General features: G+C 41.4%; 1 protein-coding gene across 5 annotated transcripts in view; it reads left to right on the plus strand.

Annotated features, from left to right (window-relative positions):
- The window catches only part of EPB41L4B (erythrocyte membrane protein band 4.1 like 4B), a 191,017-nt gene extending 177,395 nt beyond the window's left edge, over positions 1-13,622 (plus strand). For 2 of the 5 annotated variants that reach the window (XM_064443265.1, XM_064443264.1), the window contains 3 exons: positions 2,980-3,048; positions 7,057-7,220; positions 8,785-13,621. In XM_064443265.1, coding sequence (XP_064299335.1) covers positions 2,980-3,048; positions 7,057-7,220; positions 8,785-8,854 — 303 coding nt within the window. In that variant the 3' untranslated portion in view covers positions 8,855-13,621. Of the gene's footprint in view, positions 1-2,979; positions 3,049-7,056; positions 7,221-8,784 lie in introns of all 5 variants that reach the window. The other 3 variants (XM_064443262.1, XM_064443266.1, XM_064443263.1) reach the window with 3 other exon arrangements.
- Positions 13,623-14,407: the final 785 nt, after the last annotated feature.

Raw genomic sequence — 14,407 nt, forward strand, 5'->3', positions numbered from 1 at the left:
TAAATATTCTAGACAAGGAGATACTTGTTCAAAGTAGTTCTGCTGTGGTAATGCACCCTGACCTTTCCAGCAAGGGGCATCTGAGGTTGTGAAACAAGCCCACAGCGTGCAAGATGCCACTGGAACGCAGAGCGCCTTCGCTCCCTTTTCATGCCATGCCCCTGTGACGTGACGGTTACCTGTGGGACCTGCCTTAAAGGTTGTTTTACAGTTGTGACTTTGGCTTCAAGACTGTTTCACTCTTGCAGAGAGAGCAGGTGTGCTTGAAATCAAGTTTTATACTTAGAAGTCTGCCTATGCTGTTATTGAGAGCACAGCTCTGACCTCTCGTTGCTCATGGTGTTTCTGTAGCCCCTGTGCCACCGGTTAGTTCCCTTTTGCTCCTGTGGAAGAGCCCGACTGTGCCAGAACATGTTCATCTGAGCAGCTCTGCAATGGGCGCATGGTTGCGGCTCAACCTGCCACCACAGGAATTTTTGTGCTCAGTTGTAAAGCTCAAAGCTGTTATTTCTCTTGTTTTGTCTTATACCAAAGTAGACAGAGTGCCTCAGCAGCTGGTCTATAGGCAATCCACGCGCAGGCAGCCACTGTGTTTTGCTAGTCTGAGCAGCTACAATCCGGCTTCACAAGACTGTCCTGCACACAGACCTGCACACCTCCTCTTCCCTCTCCCTTTTCCCCTCATGTTTGCAATCCCAGGTGAAGCCCAGAAGCTGCTGAAGGTTTCCAGAAGCTGGAGGAACTGCAGGTTTGCAGTAGGTGGTGGAGATGGCTCTGCTCTTCTTCCTTTCTCAGTCCCCAGGTGGCATCTTTCAACAGATGCTGCTGCAGCAGGGAGAAGATAGCACCCAGGAAAAGTTTAGGGGCTGCTTCTGCCATGAGCTAGAGTTAGCTAGGCTCCCCGAGAGAGGAATTCACACTGATAACTAAATCAGGTTAACCATTTTTTTGCTGTGTTTGATATGTAGGCTGGCCTCGGGCACAATCCACAGATTGCAGTACTGATTTTGCAAGAGAGTATTCTGCATGGCTGTGTGCTGCAAGCGTGCAATCAGGGCTGGCTCCTCTTATGCGCCTCCGGTCCCACATCCCAGTGGGCTCTTGAATATTGTTCTGGGTCATTTTTATTTTCTATATTCAGTAACTGTGCTTCGTTTCCCCAGTGAGACCAACCTGCAAAATTAGAGAGATTCTGGCTGTAGCATACCAAACTCATACTGCATATGAGCAACCAACATCCCATCCCTGTTTGCCTTTGGCTCAAAGATTGCGTTTGTAATGGAGTGCACTTGTATTTTGTACGTACGTTACGTAACAGCATATGGTACACCCTTCATAACCTGAGAATGACAGCTTGGGCTCATGGCTGTTTGCTGTCTCTCAGAAGAGTGAGACATTCTACAGCTGTCCATGTTTGTGTTGACGGACTTGGCTCTGGGTATGACGTAACATAACAAACTTGAAAGGAGGTAATGCTTCAACCTAATGAATAGGTTTAATCAGCAATGTAGTACACATACAGTTTGCTAACAGACATAAATATAGGAATATAAAAAGATTGTGAAGTTTTCTTTAATATGTTTGCATAGAAAATTGTGATTTAAAATAATTTCTCCCTTGCAGAGTTGTTTATTTATTTGCACCAGTGTAATTGACTTATAAACAGCTCTATTCTGTCAAAAAGGTATTTACACGCTTAACTGTATCGTTGCCATCCATACTCCTCGTGTGTAAGAAGCCTGACAATTAATGCCAAGATTAATTCCACATGTTTGCGAAAGTGGCCCCACAGATGGCTGTTAATTTCCCTTGGCATCCTTACAAGCCAATATGTTTCTGTTATTCTATTTACCAAATAAACACTATACATTTACTTAATTACATTTGATGTCATAATTTCAGGTTTTGCTTTGGCCTACAAGGGCTCAGGGCCCTCGGGGTAGCTTTACTCATTATTAAACAACAGTTATCTGCAGTTAGTGAATTATGCTTGAAGGCACGCATAACAAACAAATGCACAGTAGTTTCTGTAATAAAGTGAAAAACACACCTTTACATGCTTTTTTTCCAAATGGAAAGCATGGCATGCAGTTCAAAATTGATACCTTTATATGATATTTCGTCCCCTCTTTGAAAGAATGAATAAGTCTGCGTTCTAGAGAGGAAGATCATGGGAAACAGCATTCGCAATGAAGTGGGACAGAGATTGTTGCTGCTTTTAATATTTCTTTAATTTCAGTTGATGTTTGAAATTATTTTAAGAAGTGGCTTCCAGCAGGGCCTGGTCACACCCGTGACCATACGCTCACGGACCGAGCCCTGGGAGCTCCCAGGCTTCTCGGCACATGAACACGTTGGTCTCTCACCTCTCCATCTCCAGGCACCTTTCAATAAACCCTCCTAAGGTCATCCTTTATCCACAGCCCTCCTCTCGACACAGGACCTTGTAGCTGCCTGAAACAAACAGTTGTTCCTGGTGGTTTTTTTGCAAATGGTTTTCTTTTGATCCTGCCTTACGTGACTGACTGTCTTTGGCAGCAACTGTGTAACTGAAAACTTTGAAGTCTAAATATGTAAAACACAATTTCTTTAGCCAAAGTTCCTGCACTGCAGAATTTGCTCCTGCACTTTGTATTACATATTTTAAAATGTATTTCTGGCTGAAGGAAGCAGGTGATGATCCAGTGGCTGTTGACAGAATTGGGAGGTACCTTGTATGCAATCAGCTCCATATTTGCACAACAGATTTAATTACATGGTAAAAATAATCTATCAAGTTTTCATATTTATGCTTTGACTATTCATCATCAGGTTTCTGTATGCATTTTTGGAGAGGTTTTTTTTGGTTTGGTCCAAGCACTGCTGAACTGCTCTAGTTTGTTGGATATGTCACTGTAGTTGCAATGCTTTGCTGCTTTTTTTTTCTTTTTGCATTTTTATGCTCTGAAAGTAACATCTTTTTCTTTATCTTTTTTAAAGATAAAGACATTCCCTGCTGATACATCTAATCCTTTTTTCGATCCTTTTACAACAGTACCACAGTTTTCTGTAAGTAGAACGTGCAACTAAAAAACTGTGTATTTAACACAATTCCAACTGATTTTTTAACAGTGTCAGAAACTTACGTGCTAAGCAGTCCTCAAAAAAAACAAAAATTCAAAGTAGAAATTAGAGTGCAAATCAGTCAAATATTCCCATTATACAAATAATTATCTTGCCTGCGTTCAGACATTGCTGCTTACTAGACAGAGGACTAAGAGTTAAAAGTCAAGGCTCACCACTAATGCAGTCAGTTCCAAATGTTGTTTGGTTCAGGACTGTAGAGCTCCGTAACATCTTTCCAAAGAGAAATAAGGGAGTGGGAAGACTTGGTCCTCTGTCTAGCAATTGCATGGCCTCCTGCCCGAAACTGCCCGCTGTGCCATCACAAGAAGGGGCCTGATTTTCATTGGATTTACACCTGAATTTTAAGGAAGAATTATAGCTGGTGTGTTGATGACTACAATGGTATCCTTGTATAAAGTCCCATGTTTACTTACTAACTTGAATCAAGTACTGAACTTAATTCTTGTTAAACTTTCACAGAAGTCAGCGTTTAGGGGTTTTGGTAATGTAAAATACATATGAACAGGAAACAATTATTTGACAATTTAAAAAATAAGTCCAATCTGAGTCCTTATGCAATAAGGCATTATGTAATAAGTATGGCAAAATTATCTACTCAGGCAAGTCATAGCATTTTGAAAGATTTTTGGTGGACTTGATATAACTGAATATGTCTTGTGGGACTGATTATAACCCTTTCTGTCCGTTCCAGTGTGAGAATTGATTCTGATCTATAAGAAACACTCTCTGATTATAATTATAACCCACAGTAACTGACTTACAGTTTTTAAATCACGTTCACAAAATTAAGCATTTCAGTCTTTAACCTTAACTTTTACTGGTAGCCGCAATCTATATCTGGCATATAATCAGTGATAAATAACTTCAATCACTGTTGGACCATGTGCAGTAACTGTCGGCACTTAGTGATTTAAAGAAAGAGGCTTTTCTTTCACGATAAGCGTGATCACAAGATTTGATCTAAATGTTGTTTTTCTCCAAACAGGTATTTTAAAGCTAGCATTAGTTAGGCTCCCCAAGCTGTGCGAGTGCCACTGTTGAGCTCTAATTAAAGGTATCTGAAAATACACGGGAATATGTCACAGCAACTTTTCACTGGGTCAGCCAAGTCCAGATGGTACAGTTGTGGTAAAAGCTAAACTAAGGTTACAGTGTTCGTGTCTTTCATAACACTACTTTATATAATCAAAAGGATATGCCCAGAATAGCTTTTCCACTAATTAGTAACGATTGTAAGGACATTTTTTTTTCTGCATATGACAGTTATGATCACAGCAAAATTTAGGAGGGCTGTATAAAATAGTTTTCATCATCGGAGTGATAGAACTTTAAAATATAGATGGAAGCTACCCTGATATACTTTCCTACAGAAATTTCCGTCTTGCAGAAAATGGCTGTTTCATGGCAAATTCAAATGTTGAGATTTTTGTTACGCTCTGTCAGGAAAGAAGCAAAGTAAAGTTCAAACTAATCTTTCTGAAATTCCCTGCTCTCCCCACAGAGTCCCATTTCTCTGGGTAGGGTGGAGGGCAGAATCCAGATCACGAATATTTAAAATACCATTACAATAAAAATCCAATAATGTGCGATCCATCATACATTCCTTAAAGCGAATAATATACAAATATCTGTGGTAAACAGCAGCTATGTAGGGGACTGCATAAAGATGGGAAAACAAGTAGGAAGGTTAATTACACTTTGGTCCTGTGTTTCATGGTCCTCCGTCCCAGCCCAAAGAGACGTGCTTCTCCCCAGCAGCGTTTCAGTTCATCCTGGCGCACTGGCTCTGCAAGGGCTTGAGGATAGCCACACCGCCAAGTGGGAGCTGTAAAGGAAGGGCCTAGATCAGTGCTAGGACTTGCAGGAAGACCTAACTCTGAACACTCTCTGGTCACACACAGTCACACAGTCCCAGATAAACATTGGTTTCTCTTTCTCTTTGGTTTTTGTTTGTTTGTTTGGTTTTTTCTTTTTCTTTTCCTTGCTTCCCCTTCACATTTGGTTTTTTGTTTGGAAAAAAACCATTGAAATGTTATTAAGGGGATAAAAGTTATGAATGGCGACATTTGGAAGGCTTTACCTTTTGTGTAGGGCCTCTGATTTGGTGATGTATATGCAATTGTGTTGATTTTATCAAAGGGAAAAATTGAGAACCTGGTTGCCTGGAACATTTAAAAGTTAGGTTCATGCCAGGAGCCCCTCTGAATTTCAGAGACTTCCATAGAGAAATGACAGGCTTGACGACACGTTCTCAGGCTGGTATGAGTCACATAGACTTAAGTTAATGAAATTACATCTGTTTAGACCAGTTAAATATTTGGCTTAAACATACTGTGCAGGCAGATATATATAAAAAGATGCTTTGGATATATATCGTAAAACCATTATCCAGAGCAAACATGCTTTAGGACTCGGGGCAAATCTTCGGCAAGTGTAATTTGTCATTGCTCTGCTGATTTCTCTAAGGCTGGGAGAATTTACATCAGCTTCACAGAGTGGTGCCTCCTCCTCGTGCTGTGAAGTAAGATCTGGCAGTCCTCAGAGGACGGGGATCCCGTATGAGGAGCGCCAAATTTGATATCCCTGTAGCCTGTAAGGTTGAGTTTTAAAAGCTGAATGACAGAGAAGTCTGAAGAGGTTGTATTAGTCTCTGTTTACACACATAACTAGCCAGGGTTGGAGGGAGAGTTTCTTTAGCTGGTTTTACAATTTCCATTTTACTAATTTTGTGGATTTAATGGAATTCCTTCTGCTTCAAAGGTTGTTTTGAAGCATATCAGATCCTTTTAGCTGAAACGTGACAGAGATGTTTAAAAAATGACAATAAGCAAGCAAACCTGTTACAACCAGTCTTTCCTGGGCTCAAATAATTGTCCCACTCATAAAACTGATCAGTTTGCATTTAGCATTACTCCTGTGTGGCTTGCAGAATTTGAAAAATAATTTAGACAAAGGAAAAAAAGTTCCTATTCAAATAGCTGGATAAATATCGTATGCTCTCTTATGATGGTGGCTTTTCTTCCTCCCTGCTTCAAAGTCTGAACCAAGTTCAGAAGAAAAAGTTGTCAAGAAAGAAATGCAGCTGATACCACTAGGAGCATATCCTAATGGTCCTGACGCACTGACAAACTGAAGTTGCTCCGTGCTCTTCCCAGGTCAGGGTCATACATGCACCACAGGCGCTAGCCACCGTGGTTTGGCATGAGAAATAGTCCATGTCAAAAAGCAAGACAGGGCTGTTTTATTTTTAGGAATCCTCCCCCTCCAGTTGTATAGGCTGGCTCAGTCTTTGCTGTAATACTGCAGCGCTAATATGCCTCACCTGAAAGACAGGAGATGGTTGCTTGCTGTTTGTTTTAAACCAGCACTTCCAATATTGCTTTAATGTTGCCCGCCACTAGATACTGCAGAATATTTCCCTTGAGGCATGTTCCAGTTAGCAAACGTGGGAAAGGGATGGAGACTGTGAAACCCAGAGCCCTACAGGCCTGGACTCCTGGCTGTCACAAAACACAGAGTAGTCAGAGGACCCGCCAGCGAATTTTGCAGAACAGTCCAGAAATCTCCCATGGTCAGTGTTCTGCATTATTCTTAGGGAAAATGCAATAACGATAAGTAGCATTCTTCAAATTGATTTAGTCTTTTATCCGAATGCTGCCAGTCCTGTACACGGGGTTTCATCTCACGTAGTGCACGTTGCCATTGGGCTTGTCCCTTGGGCGCATCTCTGGACGAGCCATCAGAAGAGGTGGCTGTTCAGCATCTACAGAGGTTGCACTGAGCAACTATAGCTACAGCCTCCCATTTGGTTTCGTTGTTAGTTGTTGTTACCAAGTGTTTGGCAATGAATTGGGTGGTGAAAGTTAGCAAAAGCAGTATAAGCTAATCTATGTCTTCTTTCTTTCTGTGTCTGTATACGCTTTCTTGTAGGCAGAATTTACAGACAGCAAATTACAATGCTGTGCGGTGCAGTCTTCTCCTAAGATAACGCCGCTAACTCCATCGCCTGTACTGAGATCTTTGGCAGAGACTATACCGACTCCGACAGTCCAGACAATATATACGTCGCATAAACCGATTTCGCTGGCAGACAGGTACTGTGCAGTTCTTTCACAGAAATACTATGATGCACTCTGTAGTAAAGGAATCAGCTTCATTTCTCCTTTTCTATCATAATTACCATAAAGTGCCATTTCCTCTAATACCAAAAGATTTCCAGTTGCTGCTTGACACCTACTTCAGAATAGGTGGTTTATGTAAAGAAATACTTATAACTCATATCTGCTGTGAGAAAAAAAACTACCTTAATTAACCACTGCAGTCAGCAGCCTACTACGTCTATGGCCAATGGCCTAGAGAGAAAGGGTTCTGCAGATTTTCCTCAGGCAAGTCATTTTGTCTGAACAACAAAGGTTTTCTTTTAATCAACGCTGCTGCAATTTGGTTTTTTTTGAAATTAAATGTCCATGGGTGAAAGCTGAGGTTCAGAAATGTCTGCTCTTCTAAATGAAAAACAGGGACTGGTTTTGCTACAGTGGTCTTTCTTGTAGTTTCTCAGAGAAACAGCAAGCCATCTTTCCACAGGCAGCCTCCTTTCAGTTTTGATTCTTCCATCCTACTGGTTTTGCATGCTGGTTTCTTATTCTAGAATTTAATCAAAGCTGAATTTCCCAAGCTGATAATTTACTGAATGCAAATGTAGGAATGCATATATTCAGTACTTCTGGAACGCAAAAAGTCCTAGGCTTATGTTGAAGAAAAAAGTATTTCTGTGGCATCATAGTAATCCTTTTTTACTTTTGGTTTCACAGTCAATTCCCAATTTTATTTGTTAATTATTTTTTTGCAGATGTTTGTTTAATTGCACCTGCACACTTGTTCAACATTGCTAGCTGATCTGAAAATTTACTGTTCCAGTGAAAATGTAATTCTGAAGCTGTAGTGCTGAACTCAGCTTCTGTAGGATGTCTCGAGCACAAGTGGGTGATTCCACTCCTCCTTATCCATGAATGTCCTGCAAGTTTTCTGCAGTGCATTTTAAATCTCCAAACTGCTTTACAAGTATTAGACACTTAACTCTCACGATGACGCAGTAAATTGTGGGGTTTTTTTCCCTACACTATTTATTGAGAAATGGGAGCCAAGGCACTCCCAGTGTAGCAGAGCCTGTGGGTTCCAGAGTGATTCAATGTATGAGAACAAGGACTTCAGGCTGTGCTTGCCACACCCTGGCGTGTGCACGTGAAGTAGGACTGTAGTAAATTCAGAGTATGCAGATCACCCTTGATGTCAAACCATGCGGAGGAGCAGAAGGCTGTAATAACGGTCTTTTGTGATGGCATTTCCTGTAGCTGTTTCACTTTTAGAGTCCTAGTCCAGCTTCTCTGAAATCGGTAGCCTTTAATGGGGACGAGATTAAGTCATAATCTGTTTTGCCATGTGGGTCTTTTTATGTCCTTTTTCTTGCTCCTGTTTGCTCTTCAAAAATATCAAGCGGTACTTGTTTTTGAATCAGCCACCAGTTACCAGCCTTTTCACTGAAATGCGTCTGACCTTTTTTCCCCTTCTTTGGTATTTTGGAAATGTTAATTATTTTAAATTGAAATCTGAGACTTATTGTTGTTCCCATAATTGACTGTTTGTGCATTAATTACACAGCGCTGAGACTCTGAGGCGTGAACTTGAGAGAGAGAAAATGATGAAAAGACTCTTGATGACAGAATTATGAAATTCGCACTTCCGTCAGATGGAGAATGGATTGGGGCCTTTCATGTGCCTTCTGTCTGTTTACATTCCTCTGCTTCTGTGTACTCAACATAATGCATCGGGAAAATGTGTGATATTCCTGGCTCGCCTGGATTCACCACGGTTGGTTAAAATTAAGTCTCAGCTAGACTTTAACTTGAAGGAGTTCCTTTATTCATTTGCTGCTGGGAAATAAACCTTCAATCCTTTATCTCTCCTGAGATTTTATACTATTAACACAATTAATTTCAGGTTTGGTTTTGGTAAATCTAGGGCAAAAAGGATCAGCAAGGAGCATACTGATTTCTATTGGGAAACACTGTTCTGTACATATGTTAATAAGTGCACAGAAATTAATGTTATGCAGAATATTTTGATAGCAACATAGAAAATATGTCATTTTGTACAACTGAAAATTGCAATGAGCTACTGCTGTTTGTTAAAGAACCATTTTTAAAGCAGAAGAATGACTATTACATCCTAACCCCAGGACTGTTAGTCTCCACAGAAAAATAAACGGCTCTCTTATTAAATTGCTAACCTTAACCTTTACTCAGAGATATAAATGGCTGCAAGGGGGAAAGACACCCCACCATACAGGTATACGCACCCAACGCTCCCTATACTTTGTCATCTTGACCTAAATTTTCAACTAAATCTTACCGTATTTCCATTAATGAAAAAAATCAGTTGTTTAAAGTAATTTGCTACTGACTTTCTAGCTTGGTACTGACTTTTTTTAACTAAGTGAGAAGATTTACCTTCTCCAGGTTGCCTAAGCATTAGGGCTCGCCCACACTCAGACGTCTTCTGCCCCAGCATCGAAGGTTGCAGAGCCTCAGCGGTGTGGATGTAGCTCACACAGGGAGGATGTTTTCCTTCCTGGGTAGATAAACCACCTTCCTGACTGACATCAATTGACTGATCACTTTAAAGAATAATAACAATGATAGTTTATGGCCTAGCTGTGTCTATACCCATTTTTTCACTCTACTAATCAGCACGGGTGTACTGCCAGACCTGCGGAGGGTACGCCTGCCTGAACGTCCCGTTCACTCCCGGCACGCAAGCAGCATCTACCTTCAGTGGAGCTATCTCAGGCATCAGGTGGGGTGGGTGGTCCAGCGCTAGCAGATCCGCAGCCCCAGGGAGGGTGTTTATGGTATACAGGTAACGCTACCAACTATTTCCTAGGAAAAAGAAACAGAAGAAAGGAGTTCTCCGTTTCCCCTGTTCAGTAGCGCAGGGTCATCTAGAAAGCTACCAACAACTGACTGTCAGCTACTCTTCCAACAGGAAAGCTTTTGTGCATTTTGTATGGCTGAAGATGTATATTTTTCTGTTACTCTGTACACTATGTTCTCTTGTTTGTATTAAGATAAAAGATTGCCCTTACTTTGATACTGATTACGATGGCTTTATCTCAGCTTAAGCAGTTTGTTTGTGTGGAGGCTGGGAAGTGATTGCTGTGAGACTGGGTTTCCTTCGGAGTTAGCTTGTGCTCTTTTTCTGAAATGAGAAGTCTTGAGAGCATTGTAGGACTGTGGATTGTAACGTGGACGTATAAAATGACTTGTCTATCTTATATTTACTGGGACAAGAAACGAGTATTCTAGGGTCCCCAGTTAAATCCACCAAACCCAAACCTTTCTGGTTGCCAAGAAATGAGGCAAAATAATTAGCACAAGTGTTAGAAACTCACGATACAAAATGTAATTAAGTAGCTCAACAAGAGCAATGGGCACAAGGAGCCATAGAAACACACCTGGATTGCAGATCTCAGAGTGCTCAGGTGACTCTGCTGGGTAATCAGATATGACTTGTACACTGTCCACCTTCTAGTTACAGTGCCAGGACACTTCTGTTCCTTATGTTTTAATGTACCACCCCGTCAATCCAAGGTTATTAAAAATGGATTAGGAACATTAAACCCCTGTGAGGAAGGGAGGGGAAAATGCAACAGACACAAAAGGCTGCATCTTCTATGTCCTGTAATGCTTTTCTCACTGCTTCCCAGAAGGTACTGGGGGAGGGAGAAGCGACAGCACATTTTGACTGCACCCAAGTAAAAGTGAGCGTTGTGAAGAACAAATAAAGGAAAATTGTAACCAGAGGTGCTGTTTTGGGAGAGGAAAGCAAAGTAAGGTTGCAAACGGCACAGCACTGGCTCGAGCTGAATCTGGTCTTCTGCCTGCTGTTAGGCAACCCCCAGTTGTGTGTGAACCGGCAGCAGTTTCACAATGTCATTGCAAAGGAAAACCAGAAAAAAACAGATCTGAACACAAACTTCAGTGCACTGATTGCCATGGAGAGGACTTTGGGAACCCCGCAATAGGCCTTCAGGTTTGGGGGCAGACAGATTCGGTGACCCACATTGGGGCAGTCTGGTCACATGTGCTAAAGCCTTTAGCAAAACTGAATGCCTGACTCAGACGAGCCCACCGGATGTCCTGGCTCGTGAACAAGCTATTAGTTTATTATTTTAAATGCAGTGTTTTGCTCCCATTGTATAAAAATTCTTCAGCTGAAATAGTCAGAACTGGAAAACAAGAAATGTGAACCGTGGTTACTTCTCAGTGGCCAAGTCTTTATAGCTGAGGCGTATATAGCTGGAGTAGCTGAGAAAGAGCAGAGACTCCCCCCTCCATGGTTCCCACCAGGAGAAGAGGGAAAGGCTCGCGTGGCTGCTTAGTTCCTGTGGGATGTTTTCTGCAGAACAACCCCAAGTGCGTTGCCTTGTCTTGTTTTAGTGTCTTATCCACTGGCTGCCACCGTTTCCTATTCTGCAGTCTAATGGAGCTTTATTAAAACTGTTTTACTGATATCAGACTAAACTTCTAACTGTGGAATGTCATCACCTTGTTCTTTCTTACTACGTACCTTCTTCAGCCACGCTAAGTGTCTCAGTTTTCACATCCTCTGAATAAACACTCCTGCCTCACCTCTAGTTGGGAATTACAGTGTTAGGACACCTGTTACCCAAAACTACTGTAAACAAGACAATGTCAACATGAACGTAAGCTGAGGGGCAAATAGTCTAGATTTGCCCCTAGACTCTAACTTTACAGGTGTTAAAGGATACTCTGCCCGAGGGTATGTCTGTATAATAGTGCAGAAGTATCTGAGCTAGCTTTAATGAGCTTGCATATGTAGTTGTGGCAGCATGAAGCCCAGCACAGGCTATCATTATCATGTACATTGACACGTGTAAAGATAACACATTTGAACAGCAGCCTTCTGAAGCATGGTCTCCAGAGTTGGTGACAGGAAAGGGAGGCTCAAGGGAGTTTGTCTCTTCAGCTCTCCTGGGAAAGGGTTCATCTCACTTAATGTTAATTGCCCAACTCTCGCCTGACGAGAGATCAAAGGAACTGCCTTCTGGAGGTGCCTCTGACTTAAATGTCTACCTTTATATTGCTTAAAGTTAAGTGAGATGAATTCTGCTCTCTGTCCCTCTGGTTAGGTCTACATTGCAAACCCTTGCCGACACGGCTACATCATCCAGGGGTGCTTTGAGGTATGATTTGTGATCAACGTAACTCTGCCAGCTAAAGCCTTGTGCGTTAGGTGTAAATATACTACCAGAAACACCCTGTTGTCAGAACAGCTTTTATCCCTTATGGGGAGAACAGAGAGCTGGGGTAACTTACAGTGGCATAAGCACAGAGGCATCGTTACAGATGTGCCCAGTCCGGGAGTAACTGGTTGATGAAACCTCCTGCTACAGCCACTCTGGCAAAGCCCTGGCTTTTACCAGTGCCCGGAGTGATGCTCTGACCCAGCCAGCAGATCCCAGCTTTCCGGCGTGAAGTCTCTAAGCGGCAGAATGCAATGTTGTCATGTTTGGGTGATTCCAGCAAAATTTATTGGCCATTTAAATAGCTATGCAAGGAGTTAAATATTTTCTCATATTGCAGTCTCGTATGGAAGCCAACCATTGTGCTTTGTTTTTGTGTGGTTCAGCTGTTTCCACTATTTTGTTTTAAAAGGAATAACCGGGTTTTCTTTAGAAATGTTGTTTGACATGCCACATCTCTATCAGACCCCACAGCGTGTGCAGAATTTTCACGTTTCAAACATATTTAGACCCTGAAAGTGCAATGTTTGAAAATTAACTCCTCCGAAGTTTCAGTTCGTGGCTTCACAACTCTCTTGCAACAGGATGCCTATGTACCCATTTGAAACAGAGCTGGCAATGCAGTGAAATGTTTCATTGGAGGCAGCATCATGTTTTGTTTGAATTGTTTACAAATACCCTTTGGTTTTCTTTTTTTTTCTTTTTTTTTTTTTTTCCTGAATACACTTCTGGTACATTGGCTACAAAAACCTACTCGTAATTATGCAATGAGATATTGTTTCTTTTTTCCTTTTCTTTTTTTTTTTCTTTTTAATGTCCTGATGTTCAAGGAGTTTGCAATAAATATACTGAGGCTGATCTGTAATTGCATGTAAGATCAGCCTCACAACTGTGTTTTGTAAAGTTAAGTGCCGTAAAAGAACCTACAGATGATGTGGAGAAGGAGGGAAGAGAGAGAGTAAGTGGAGGAGAAGGCTTCTTTGGCAGCTGCAGCTTTGACTGGTGGGTAGCAGCGTTAAAGTAAGATTGCTCACACCATTTTGTTTCATCTGAGTAGCAGCGTGTATCATCAGACAGTGTATGACGGCATCTTGTTGAAAACATGCCTAGAGAGAAACTTTTACGGCTCAGCTGTTTACCTGTTCCTGTATTCATGCCTGCAATAAATGAGATGAAAAATAAAACACAGAGTCTGAGCAATCTGTAGTCAAATCAGTCATTTAGGAGGCCTGGGGCAATTAAAAGAAACATTTGGTTGCTAATAAACTGGATCCACCTTCATAAAAAAACCACATCCTAAGAAAAACCAGAGAATTTTTTCAAAAAGCCCAGAGGGTTTTCTCCAGCTTAAAGTTACGTACCCGCATTGTAGGTTGCCAATCATCTGTCGGGTCATTAGACGGGGCACGCTTTGCTGAATACCAGAGCTGGGGAAACACTGGCAGGATCAAGGCAGAGAAACAGGAAACATGGCATGTTGCTGGCCTTTCACTGGGGCTCAAAAGGTGGTGAAAAGCATTACTGGGGTGGAAGGGGTGGGGAGAAATCTTCCTTTTCACACAGGGCAGAGAGACCCCAAGTTATTAAACTCCTCCATGAAGGAAAATTTTAAAAATAAAAAAACAACAAACAGAGCCTGTTCTTTGTAAATATATTTGTTTTAACAAAGTTAAAGCATTGAACTCAGATTTTTGCCCTTGATTTTGCTATCCTTTAAATGTCTAAATGAAAAGTTGCTTTAGAATGAAACATCTCCATTTTCTTTTGTTGAAAGATCTCTAAATCAGGGCATGTTTTTGACATTAACTTTCCCAGTACATTTATGAAATGAAATCCCAGTAATGTTCACCCCATTTTCTGAGGTTGCCAAAATTCTATATTCGGAAGGAATATGATCCCATCGCAGTTTCTCCAACCGGGTATTTATCTATTTTTAATCTCTATGCAGGTAAAACAGGG

This window comes from Phalacrocorax carbo, chromosome 2 (genome assembly GCF_963921805.1).
Source record: "Phalacrocorax carbo chromosome 2, bPhaCar2.1, whole genome shotgun sequence".
NCBI lineage: Eukaryota > Metazoa > Chordata > Aves > Suliformes > Phalacrocoracidae > Phalacrocorax > Phalacrocorax carbo.